Raw genomic sequence first — 13,496 nt, 5'->3', positions numbered from 1 at the left:
TCCAAGAGCCTATATAGAGTCCTTACATAGGTTCCCTATTGGTAGGAGAAGAAAACAGAGGCCAACCAGAGAATATTGAGAAGCAAAGCAGCTAGTAAGCTTGATCTTTATTGATCTGTTGCAACAGGGTGCTCCCCTCACCTGCAGGAGAGGAGGAGGAACCCAGAACAATGGCACACAAGGCCTTATAAAGACTTTTGAAATTGCCACCCTGTAGATCAAGACCACCCCCAGAAACATCATACATACATCACAGAAGGGGTGTAACCTAAGACCACCCCTCAGATACATCATACCTACATCACAGAAAAGGCGGTCTTAAAACAGAAATTTGAATGTTGTTTTTCTCCTGTCGTTGTTTATCTCCTGTCTGGCAGGTTACTTGATTGGATTTCCTGGGGAGCCTGGCTAGTCTTTTGTAATGATAAATACTTAGTTCCTGGGCCAGGTCGCAGGCTCAAACCCTATTCATATCTTAAATGTGCCCTTAAGACAGGATTTGTGAGGAAAGAGACCATGGGAGGTTTCCCACTTTGACCTTGCAGAGAAAACATTTGCTCAGTTTAGGAATCAAAATGGTTCCAGGTTGGTCTTCCTGTGCTGATCTATGTACATGCTTAGTTGGTACACTTATGAACATTTCCATATATCTAAGACCTCAGAATTCCTATCACAAGCCAAGCAAAGATATTTGAGGTACGAAGCTGGACCAATGGCGTGTGTAGCCTTGGGAGAGTTATACTGCCAGGCAGAGAGGTCTGAGGGCCACATTTGGACCCCGCTGCCAGAAGGCCCCCACCCTGGTTTAGACTATGCACTGAACATAGATTCTGCAGGTCTGAGCTTTGAAACCCTGACTGGCATAAATACCGTTAAGTCTTGCCTTTACTTCAACTCTCCTCTCTTCTTTGCTCAACAAATTCATTTTATATCTGAATTCATCATCCCAGCACCCCAGTAACCGAGTTCAGACAGTTTCATAACCTGCTGATTTACAAGTAAAACCTGTGATGATAAGTCATTTCACTCTACTTTTTACTGCATCACCCAAAAAATAAAAATAAAAAAATAACAACAATAAAACTGAACCAGGTTCCTAATTCTGGCACAAGCCAATGTAGTTGCCCATAAAGGAAGGAAGAGTGCTGACATTTGTCTGCCTTATTTCTGTCCATTCCCATCATGTAAATTGTCTCTGTTTGCTTTCAAAGATAGCTGCAAGCCTTCTGAAAAACAGAAGCCTCAAATATTCACGACAACGTATTTGTACAAGGATTCACGCTGTTAAGTTTCTAATCTTTGCGGATGAAAGAGCCCAGAACAACAACTTTTATTTCCCCCCAGAATTAACGTAGAGGAGCATGACTTGAATTAAGTACAGAAAGGATTTCATAAATTTAACAACAGCGTATATGAGCAGTCTGGCAAAAGTGAAATTCTTTTGACTAAAAAAAGACTCTTCATTGAAGCAGGAAGAGAATTAAAAACTCAAGAAATAATGGGCTTTTTCCCCCCAACCGGAACTCGCTGGAACTCAGTTCTGGCACATCATGGGTGGGCGCCATTGCCATTCTAAGAGAATGAGGGAGGTCTTCATGGTGAGTTCCAGCACCTCTTTTCCTAGAAAAAAATAGCACTGGTGAATTACTTAATTAGTAATGTGAGAGGTGCTAGAGTATAAACCTCTCTCCTGTGATCTAGAAGTGCCTATATTTTAACCCCACTGCAGTCTGATTTAGGAAAGAAAATTATATTCTGCATATTTTCTGCCAAGCTGCTGATATGAAGGGAGGCACTTTCAGGACTCTGGTGCATTGTGTATGAACTCTGGCAAAAATTAAACATGGGTGTTGCTCCTAGTTGTCCTATGACATTGCCTCTTAAAGATGGCGGCTTAGCTACAGGTGGACTTCCCAAGCTTGCTTGCGTGCCGAAAGCACAACAGTTTATTTCTCTCTGTTCTGGACTTGTGTCTTTCATTTATTCATTGCTGTGACTCTTTAGGAACTTTCAGACTTTACTTTTAGCTCATTATTTGATTTCAGTAGGTTGTTAATTCTCAGGGGCTGCCTGGTGACTACCACAACATTATTGCTTGCCGAGATCTCCTAGGCCATCTTACCATCTGTTGCCTTCTGCTTCCTTCTTTAGAAAATAGTAAGTGGTCTTATTGTGATATGTACACCAAACAGAAAATGTTGTGGTGGCAACACCACCCATTTACTTTCAGGCAAACTTTACTGGGGGTGGCTTAATCATCCAAGTTCCTTTTTTCTTTTACTTGGAAACCACCACACTTTCTTCAAATCCACTCTAACACCCTTTCTCCCCCCCCCCAAGTTGAGGACATTGTGCAGAAACATAAAAAGCTGCCTTATACTAAGTTGGGACTCTTGAGAGTCCCATGGCCTGCAAGAAGATCAAACCTATCCATTCTTAAGGAAATCAGCCCTGAGTGCTCACTGGAAGGACAGATCCTGAAGCTGAGGCTCCAATACTTTGGCCACCTCATGAGAAGAGAAGACTCCCTGGAAAAGACCCTGATGTTGGGAAAGATGGAGGGCACAAGGAGAAGGGGACGACAGAGGACAAGATGGTTGGACAGTGTTCTCAAAGCTACCAGCATGAGTTTGACCAAACTGCGGGAGGCAGTGAAAGACAGAAGTGCCTGGCATGCTCTGGTCCATGGGGTCACGAAGAGTCGGACACGACTAAATGACTAAACAACAACATACTGAGTTGGGCCATTGGTTCCTCTACTACAGTTTTCCCCACACTGACTTGCAGTAGCTCTTCAGGATTTCAGACACCTCCCCCAGTCCTGCCTGGATCCTTTGACAGGCAAATCAAAGGCTTTATCACTGAGCCACAATCTTCCCCTATGATGGGATGTGGGAAATACAGTGATGATCATGTGGCAAATATCTTGGCCAATTCCCTACTGGCTTATTGATGTCTGGAATAGCAAAGATAATTGGCCAACAAAATGAATAAGTTGGGTGAAGATTAAAAATTGAAACATCCTGCTGCTGGAATATTGTGAAGAGATAACTGTGCAAACCACCAAGTAAAATAAAACAATAAACACAGATGCTTTAATACAATAATAAATATAATGATGTATCCCAGTGGATGCCTGATCCAGAAACTAGTGTGACAACCAACTAGGCAACGTAATCACAACACGCATGGAGTAAGTGAAGTTAACTCTATTCAAAGAAACAGGATCTGCTTAGGAGTGCCATGCCTAATGAGCACAGCAACTCACTCTTCTTCGGTAGGTCTTTTCCCTATGTGGCCTTTGCGGATACTGAAGGCCTTCCCACAGCTGCCTAAATCTCCTCTTCAGGTCTTTCCCAAACAATCTGAGACTACGCCGGCATGTCTGCCTTTACTCCTCCTGCTTCATTCCTCTCCTGGTCCTGGTTTGTCACAGCAGCAGCTGGAGGCGCCTGTGTTTCTTCACCAGGTTGACTCATCTCTGCCTCCTGGCCTCCCTCCTCTTCTGCTTTCACTTCTGATTCCGGACTTCTCTCTGCCATGGACTCCCCCTGCTCACTAAACCCTGATACCTCTTCAGCTTTCAACACTTCCTCCTCCCTGTCTTCTCCCTCTTCTCCCTCTGACCACTCATCATCGTCCCACCACCTGGCTCTGAGCCTTCTTCCCTCGGAGGTTCCTCAGCTGGTTCCTCCCAGCATCCCTCTGCATCTAACCAACAAAGGTAAAATTTGAATTTGTTACTCACTTTTGCCACTGGCCCACCCACCACTGGCTTGTGGCCCCCAGAAGATTGTCCTGATGGGAATGTGGCCCACAGGATGAAAAAGCTTCCTTACTCCTACAGTATAACCTAAACTTCACAGGCCAAGGGTAGCTGACAGACTGAATGTATGGACAAGTTTTGTCTTCTGGTTTTTAATTTCTCTCTCCCATGGTGCTTTAATTCAATTTTACTTGAAACTGGTTATTGCATTTGTTAAAAAACCAGAAGCTCTCTTGTTGGGAATACTGGATAATGAAATTAGTAAAAAAAGATGTGAAATTAGTTTTGTATGCAGTAACAGCAGCCAGAATTTTGCTGGCACAGAAATGGAAACAGGAAGAGATGCCCATGAAAGAAGAATGGAGGATGAAACTGATGGAATGCGCAGAAATGGACAGATTGACGGGGAGAATTAGGAACCAACGTGACCAGAGATTCTCCGAGGACTGGAAGAAATTTACAGAGTATATCAAAAATTTCTGTGATGAGCAAATAACGTTCGTTGGCTTTCAAGAAGCTCTGGGAAATTACTGTTAGAAATATTGTTTAAAAAATATGATGTGATTAAGAGTATTTGAGTGCAATATAATATTGGGAAATGTGAGACGAGGATAAAAAAAACCGGAAAATTATCAGACAAGCTGGGGGAAGTTCTGGAAAAAAGGGTTTAAGTTAAAAATGGATGTATAATTTTGTAAAAATGTTTTTTTTTAATGGAAAATCTAATAAAAAATATTTATTAAAAAAAAGAAACTGGTTATTGCTACATAGGATATTGAAGGTCTGGATGATACAGAAGATGAAGCCTAAGCTTTCAAGACTCAGATGGGGCTTGGTAGAAGGCTTTGTGTTGGGGGCAAAGAATGCTAGGTTCATGTATTAGGGAATAATAATAATAATAATAATAATAATAATAATAATAATTAATAATAATTAATAATTAATAATTAATAATTAATAATTAATAATAATAATAATAATAATAATAATAATAATAATAATAATATTATTTATACCCCGCCCATCTGGCTGGGTTTCCCCAGCCACTCTGGGCGGCTTCCAACAAAACACTAAAATACAGTAACCTATTAAACATTAAAAGCTTCCCTAAACAGGGCCGCCTTCAGATGTCTTCTAAAAGTTTGGTAGTTATTTTTCTCTTTGACATCTGGTGGGAGGGCATTCCACAGGGCGGGTGCCACTTCGAAGAAGGCCCTCTGCCTGGTTCCCTGTAACTTGGCTTCTCGCACCGAGGGAACCGCCAGAAGGCCCTCGGCGCTGGACCTCAGTGTCCAGGCAGAAGTAGAAGCAAGCTAGTTCTCAACAGTTTTTATTTAAGAAATCTCTACACTTAAAAGCCCCCAAGGAAGCATACAAAATCAATAAATAAAATAGCCCATTCAATACATGCAGGCCACACTCTCAAGCATTCAAGTACAGGGTGGAGAAGGGCACGCCTGCAAAGATGCCACACAACCACCCCACCCCATATGTGTTCATTGAACGTGTGGGTAGCAGCTGCAAGATATATAAAAACAGCTCATATAAAATACCAGCGATATATACAAACAAAGGGAGCTGACTCACAATAACAATAATGAATACCATTTACACATGGGAAGATGGAATTGGCCGGGCGTCTAAAAGATAGCAATGATGACATAAGGCAAACATTTACACAGAGCTCCGTAGTTGCAGTGGCCACCACTGAAAATTCAGTTCGACAAAACCCACTTGCCTAACCTCCCAAAGGTCTGTTGTGCACAGATCTCAGTCGATGGTCAGGTTGCATTGGAGACCACAGTCTTATAAGATGCCAGGCTGTTTCGTTATCCAGGTCTTGCCCTATATAAAGCTTTAAACATTGAAACCAGTCAACAGCCTGGCGGCTTCATCCTGCATCAATTGAAGTCTCTAGGCACTTTCCAGATCCACCTGTATCCAGATAGCCACACTCCATTGGAGATGTCAGGAAGAAGGCTAGCTTGGCCGTGTGATGTCATAGAATCATAGAATTGTAGAGTTGGAAGGGTCCCTGAGGATATCAAGTCCAACTGCCTGTGATGTAGGAATATGCAGCTGCCCCATATGGGGATTGAACCTGCAACCTTGGTATTATCATCTCCATGCTCTAACCAACTGAGCTATCCAGGCAGGGGCAAGGTTAGTGGTGTGGGGCTTCATTACTCTTCTCAGTTTAATCTGAGTGCAGCTTTGCACAGGCACTTGGACTCAAGCGCTTTAAGGGGGATAGACCGTTGCATAGCATCCGAATCCCAAGCAATCATCAAATGTTGTACACCAACGAGCCAAAGCTCTCCAGCCTTCCACACAGTTCCCATCAGTCCAAGAAGTGCATTTAGCATCATTTGTACCAAGGCGTGACCCTTTTAAAGAGATACCTTGCGTTACTCACCAGCATCTCCCTAAAGTGATCCCCCATTAAGAAGTAAAAGATGGGGTTAATTACACTGTTCAAAAAGGCAATGGGCCTTGTAACAGTATAAATCATACTGATAAGGTCCTTGCCGCACGAGGGACGCTTCCAGGACTGCATCCGGGAGGCGATCCTAACATTGCGCATGATGTGATAGGGAATAAAGAGCAGAGAAAAGATGGCCACAGCCATGACGATCAAGGTGAGAGGTTTCTCTAGAGTCAGGGCAGCAGTGAGCTCTGCGCTGCGGCTTTTGATGAAGGCATGCGTTTTCCTGTAAAAATAGCACATGGCGCACAATGGGATTATGAAGCCAGTGACTGTCAATATCATACTATAGATTAGGCTGTCTTTTGCAACTCCGGAGCTTGCATAATCCACGCATAGGCTACCGTTGCTGTTATTTTTCTGGTCGTTGAGGAAAGTGAACATGGGCGTCAGTTCCAATGTAACCACGACCCATATGGCGATTGATAAAACAATAGCCGTGCTTTTCTTCTGCAGAAAGTGATTTCTGAAGGGATATTTCATGAGCAGGTATCTGTCCATGCTGATAACGGTAAGGAAGAGGATGCTTGTATATAAGTTGACGTGCAGCAGAAACCTGTTGGCTTGACACCAGTCTTTCCCATAGGACCAATTCCCTTGAGAGTAACTTGACACCAGCAACGGGAGTGTGCAAAGGAATGAAAAATCAGACAGCGACAAGTTGAACAGGTAGATGTTGCCGCTTCTCCAGGTTTTGAGGCAGAAGATGTACCCAAAAACAACAATGCTGTTGCCAATGATGCCAAATATGAACTCCAACGTGTACATGGTGGAAAGGTAATATCTTTCCAGGGATTTCTCTCTATCCCAGCATTCTCTGATGTCACCTCCATCCTGGAAATGTAAAACAAATGTCAATTTTTATTTTTATTTTTTAAAAGGCATTTACTTATTACTTAGCTTACACAGTCAATGTGATTATTGCCTTGTCATATTCCTGCACTTTCAGTCATGCCAAATGTTAGATAAACACTTCAGGTTTATGCAGTCCCTCTTCTTGCATAAAACAAATTTCATTGCAAAACTCTTCTCAAGAAAAACAAGGCACTGCCGTCTCGACAAGGTGGGGACAATGAATATGATTATCTTTGTATTTTCTTTGGTGTGTGTTTCAACAGGAGAGAGAGAGACTGTTTTTAAAGGGGTGGGTGGGAGATCACTCCCTTAGTGATCTTGAGTTTTCTATGCTTTTTTCTTAAGAGTCTCTGGGATCTGAAATACTGCCATAGCAGTCATTCAGCAGGCACCAAGGAGAGAGGAGACCTCCAGTAAGATTGTCCTGCTTTTACTGCTTCTGCTACCACTGTCACCAGACCGGAAGGTGGAAGGGAGGGGCAGGGTGGGAGGCTGAGGAAGTTCCTCTCTAGCTTCACTCACTATCTGAGATGCACTAGATTTAGGGTGGTCCCCTCACACGGGGCGTCATGCTGAGGGGCCACAAAACAGAGAAGAACCATAATTAAGAAGATCCATTTGGTGCCACCAAATTTGGGCTCGCACAGGATGTCATCCTATGAAGGAGTACCAAAGTCTGTCCCTGATCTGAGTTGCTGCCCTTGTGCCTGCTTCAGATTGTAGACATACATGAGAAATGATCCAGTTTTATATTCCGAACCAGGAAACTGTGACCTTGATTTCCTTGCTTGTCAGAAACCCTATAGCTTTGAGGAGATCCTTGGAGGGGGGTTGTTTTGTTTGTATCAAGCATGACCTAAACCAGGCACGTCCAAAGTCCGTTTCAGGGGTCTAATCCGGCCTGCCGGTCGATTTAATCCGGCCCCCATGGCAGTATATGTCCTGGGGTAAAATCCTAAAAAAAGCTCAAGAACTTTGGGGTAAAATTGTAAAAAAAAAAAGTTCAACAACTTTGGTTGGCCCTCAGGCATGTTCACTTCATCAAATCTGGCCCTCTTTGAAAAGTTTGGCCTAATCTAACTTAGTCTGGAAGAAACCCTCCTCTGTTCTGTCTTAAGGCCAAATTTTATGTGCCATCTGTCATTTAGTTTGACATTGCATATATGATTTTGTTAAATAAATGGCTGGTACAGGAAGGCAGTGAGCCAAATTAGGTCCATATAGCGGGAGGGGGCTTTAACCCTTTGACCTCTCCATGCCTACTATTTTCAATGAGAAGAACACTCTCATGGTGACCGTTGGAGTTTTCTTCCCATTACAAGGAGCGGGGATGGAGAGATGGAAATTCGGGGGTGGGGGTTTCCAATTCAGTTTACGTTTAAAGGCAAATCAAAAACAACTTTCGAAAACAACATGAAACCCAAAATACAGCAATCCTTCAAAAATTCACACGCATTCAAATTTTGTGCTGCAGTGCTGCACCTGAATGATGTTTACAAAAACCCATTTATTAGGGGAACTTGTTCAAAAAATTCATGTATTTGTGAATATAAAATTCAAAATGCAATGTGTATGGGGAAATTGCTTGCAAAAATTAGTCAAAACTGCGTACAAAACTAAAAAGGAAAAAAACAAAAATGTGGATGAATTTTCACAGGATTTTTTTTTTAAGAAAATGCAAATTGCTGCAGAACAAGAAATTGCTGCAAACAAAAAAAAACCCCAAAAGAAATTAACTCAAAGACTGAAATACAATTTAAAACTCAATGTGTTGTATCCAACGTTAATCAGACTCGGAGTAGAACCACTGAAATAAACAGACACATTCATTGATTCAGTGAGTTTACTATGACTAATGCTGGATATTAAATTCGCACACTGGTTTCAGTGGGAACTTGTGCAGTTAGCTTACTCTGAATCCAACTCAATATCTGCACATTGAGAAGTTTGCTTTTTCGGAGCCTAAAATATCTGCAGTAAGTGAATTTGAACAAACCGTGGGCGAAACAAAGATAATAAAATAAGAACTTGCAGAAACAAGTTCTACTGATCCTCAATTAAAATGTGTTTTAAAACAAGATGTCTTCTGAAAATTGGTTTCTTAGACAGGTATCTCGCAACTTACTTGCATTTAACTTGTACACATTTGGCTTTATGCTCTTGGAATAATAATAATAATAATAATAATAATAATAATAATAATAATAATAATAATAATTTAAAAGAGGGGGGAAAGGGAGGGGGGAAATTGGCAATCCCACCCGTCATTGCACCTGATGTGTTTTGACTGTATACAATTTTGGTTTTAGGCTCTATCCCTGGAATGTAACACCAGTGTAAGTTGAAAGTCGCCTGTACATCAAAAGAATGACTAGAAAGAAATGTGTAATTTAAAGAACTGCATATGAATTACAGACACACACACACACACACACACACACCTGCCCCAGTCAAGGGCTTTTCTCCTGTGCCTGTACCTGTGAATAAACTGCACCTAGCTGTAGACAGGCTTCTATGACTGGTCTGTGTTGGAGGAGATCCTTGCAATGTCAGTCAAGAGGTTATTCGTGCATCACCAAATTGCTAGATCTGATGTCTCCCAGGTGATATTTGAGCAACACCAGTACAAATCCACCCCATGCAGAAAACAAGTCCAGTGCACAGATAATATTCCTTCTATTGATGTACAACTGTAAAATGAATTGGGTGTGTAGTCTTGCAGTCAGTTTATCTCCTAGGTTATTTTTTTCTGTAGACAACACAGATGGAAATGCTACCACAAGCACAAGGTTTAACTAGGATACTTTTTCTTTTTTTGTAATGGATGTTTCCAAGCAATGTTAATATCCATTACAAAACAATACAGCAAATATTCAGCAATTTCCTTATTAAGAACAATATAAGCAACAAGATCACTTTGATCACTTAGGTTTTATAAAGTAGCCTGCAAAAACTAACATAGCGCTCATAATATCCAGAATAAAATTCAAAGACAGGGATTGTCCCCATTACTAATTTTGTTAACTTGTCTACATATATTCAATCATAATTACAAGGTATACAAAACAATCTGCAAAAAAATTCTATATAATAAACTGAAGGATATCCAGCCTTTTTTCCCTTTGCTTACTACTTACCATTCTGTAGAATGGGTATTGTCTCTTACTAGGCTCTTAGTTGAACATGATCTCTCTGCTGAAAGGTTCAAGTGAAGTAGAATGTAGTTCAACATAGCCATGCCTCATTTACATAATATTCAGCACATGGTTAATGATTCAAGGATTCCGGAAACTCGTTTGACTGAGAAGGATGTGCAGGCAGTTCCACTGGAATAGAAGGTATTGCAAAATCCATTCTGAGTCGACTGGTGAAATAATGGAAATATAATCCCTTCTAATGCCCTGCTGAAATCTTCCTGGTGCTCACTTTCCAAAAAAACTTTTCTTTAGACAGTGTGTGCTGACGGGTCCTGTTCTTTAAAAAGGAAACCAAAACCAATATTTGAATTCAACAGATGTATGCTGCTGCTTTCGAAATGCCTATGAGGGGTGGGAAATGACTTTGTGACTGAGTCATAAGATGAAGTGCAACTTACTCAAAGGCAACTTGCTAACCACGCCTTGCTACGTCTCAAGTACCTGGATTTAAGCCTATTTAAAGCCCAGTTAACAGAGTAAAATCTAGCAAACCTCAATGCTTTAGCTTGCCTTGATTGTGTGTCAAGCTCAGTCTTGACTTGCCTGCCTGCTTAATCACACTTGTTGTCGAATCTCTCCAGCAGATTTGATTAGCCTAATTTATTGCACTTCCTCATAGCTTCTCTGTGCCAGTGCTCCTTCTATCCTCTCTGACTTCACCAAACAGTACAGTGGTACCTCGGGTTAAGTACTTAATTTGTTCCGGAGGTCTGTTCTTAACCTGAAACTGTTCTTAACCTGAAGCACCACTTTAGCTAATGGGGCTTCCTGCTGCCGCCGCGCCGCCAGAACACAAATTCTGGTCTCATCCTGAAGCAAAGTTCTTAACATGAAGCACTATTTCTGGGTTAACAGAGTCTGTAACCTGAAGCATATGTAACCTGAAGCCTATGTAACCCGAGGTACCACTGTATAGCATTGGGGTGGCATGGGCTAATGTATGTGTGAGTGATCAGCCTTTGGTGTTCGCTCCTGCATGCGCAGAGCCTATTATTATTATTATTATTATTATTATTATTATTATTATTATTTTACAGAGCATCCCACAATAGACCCCCCCCCGGCAGCCTGAGCAGAAGCACTTCCACATTCTAACCATCTTTTGCTGAATGCTTCTAGGGCCCCTTTCCAATGCATGTGCTTTACATGCAGAAGCATCCAGATTTAGTCCATGCTGAATCTCACTGGAGTCCTGAAAGCCCTGGAGTTTCACTACCAGCCAGTGTTGGCAATACAAGTTCTGCCTCTTACATAGGGTCCTTCATCAACTTTCCATCACCTTCACCTGCATGTTCACGCCTCTTTAACCCTGCATAGAGGACCACACTCCACTGGTGGAGTGGGAGTCATCACAATACGTCAACTTCCTGTGCCCAGAAGTGACTGGCGCAGTGGGGTGGTGCTGTCACAGCCCTCGCGTGATGCTGCCTCTTACTAGGATGAAGCATGGCAAGGCAACCCGAGGCTGTGGGGGCGCTTGTGTATGGGTTCACCAGCAGAGCAACCCCTCTGCTCCTGCTAGCATGCCTGCACAGCCCCAATCTCACTGCCCCCCTGAACCGCCTGGCATTCCTGTCCGTGTCAACAGTCAGGGTGAGTGATCCCATACCATATGGGGATGCCATAACACCTTCCCTTCTCAGTGTTGGCCCAGATTTAAGTGGGGAGGTGACTGCAGACAAAAGAGACCTCCATGGATGCTTGTGTCAAAGATAGGGGAACTTGGAACGTCTCTGATATTAATGGAGTGCAGCTCTGATCAGGAAGAATGAGAGCTGTAATTCAACAATACCAAGAGGGCCACAAGCTCCCCATCCCTGCCCGGTATTATTCAGGGAAGATTAAAGTGGATTAAAGGATTAAAGTAGACTCCCAATTGTTCCTTAGCAAGCAGGACTTGCTGACAATCAGATGACAGCAAGCCCTTTGGGGATCAACCACACAAGGGTGCCTCCATTGGTCTTACTGGCGATGAAAGGTCTTGCTGTCAGTGATGATCAGCTTTGCTAGTCTACGGAAGGAAAATGTTCATTTACAGGCGTGGTTTGAATCCAAACTGTACCTGCGGTCGGGCAAAGCATGGCTCACAGCGATCCCCTGTGAAGGCGCACATCAATGCCAGTTGGCACACCTTCAAAGGGCTTGCTGCTCATTGCCAACGCTGAGCCCCTTTGAAGTTATAACTTGCCATCATGATGACATCAGATGATAGTGGGGAGCCCCGGCCACTGAACACAAGGTCTGGCTCTTGTAAAGCAGAGAACCTAACTGAATAGTTCTCAAGTGTTTTTGAGCCTTCTCGGTAGTGGCGCCCACACTGTGGAATTCCCCCCCCCCCATCAGATGTCAAAGAGATGAGTAACCTTTGGAAGACATCTGAATTCAGCCCTGTATAGGGAAGCTTTTTAAGGTTCAATGTTTTATCATGTATTTATATACATTAGATTCTGCCCAGAGTGGCAACCTAGTCAAATGGGCTAGTTACAAATAATAAATTATTGTTATTCTTTATTGAAATAACAAAGGACTTCACATACATTGTCTTGTTGCAGTTTGCACAACAACCCTGTAAGGTAGAGAAGCATTATCAAAACAGTGGTACCTCAGGTTATATACGCTTCAGGTTACAGACTCAACTAACCCAGAAATAGTGCTTCAGGTTAAGAACTTTGCTTCAGGATGAGAACAGAAATCGTTTAAGAAAGTGAAATACTTAGGGGTTAACATGACTGCCAAAAATGTGAATTTATTTAAGGATAATTATGAAAAATGTTGGATTGAAGTGAAAAAGGACTTAGAAATATGGACAAATTTGAAGTTATCATTGTTAGGCCGAATTGCTGTGATAAAAATGAATGTGTTGCCAAGGATGTTGTTTTTGTTTCAAACATTGCAAATTTTGGATAAGATGGACTGTTTCAAGAAGTGGCAGAAAGATATTTCCAGATTTGTCTGGCAGGGCAAGAAGCTTCGAATAAAATTTAAGATATTAACTGATGCTAAAGAAAGAGGTGGATTTGTCCTGCCAGACCTTAAACTTTATTATGAATCAGCTGCTTTTTGCTGGCTGAGAGAATGGTTGCTTCTTGAAAACACTGATGTGCTGGATTTGGAAGGTTTCAATAATGCATTTGGTTGGCATGCATATCTGTGGTACGATAAGGTAAAGGCACATAAAGCGTTCAAAAATCAT

At 42.1% G+C, this 13,496-nt stretch overlaps 1 protein-coding gene across 1 annotated transcript; it reads right to left on the bottom strand.

Annotated features, from left to right (window-relative positions):
- Positions 1–5,749: 5,749 nt before the first annotated feature.
- Positions 5,750–12,416, bottom strand: SUCNR1 (succinate receptor 1). The gene is made up of 2 exons (XM_053387469.1): positions 12,366–12,416; positions 5,750–7,085 (listed from the first exon to the last, which is right to left on the bottom strand). The coding sequence occupies exons 1-2, from the start codon at positions 12,414–12,416 to the stop codon at positions 6,132–6,134; spliced, it is 1,005 nt and encodes a 334-aa protein (XP_053243444.1). The 3' UTR covers positions 5,750–6,131.
- Between the last annotated feature and the right edge of the window lie 1,080 nt (positions 12,417–13,496).

Source organism: Podarcis raffonei, chromosome 5, assembly GCF_027172205.1.
Source record: "Podarcis raffonei isolate rPodRaf1 chromosome 5, rPodRaf1.pri, whole genome shotgun sequence".
In the NCBI taxonomy this organism is placed as follows: Eukaryota; Metazoa; Chordata; class Lepidosauria; order Squamata; family Lacertidae; genus Podarcis; species Podarcis raffonei.
This window is presented reverse-complemented; position numbering and strand designations above follow the sequence as displayed.

What these genes read in the sequence shown, in the direction of transcription:
- SUCNR1 (XM_053387469.1), bottom strand. Translation starts at nt 12,416, where the DNA reads ATGTGCGCCTTCACAGGGGATCGCTGTGAGCCATGCTTTGCCCGACCG. An exon ending in CATGCTTTGCCCGACCGCAG is followed by an intron (nt 7,086 to 12,365) that starts GTACAGTTTGGA and finishes TTACATTTCCAG; the next exon opens with GATGGAGGTGACATCAGAGA.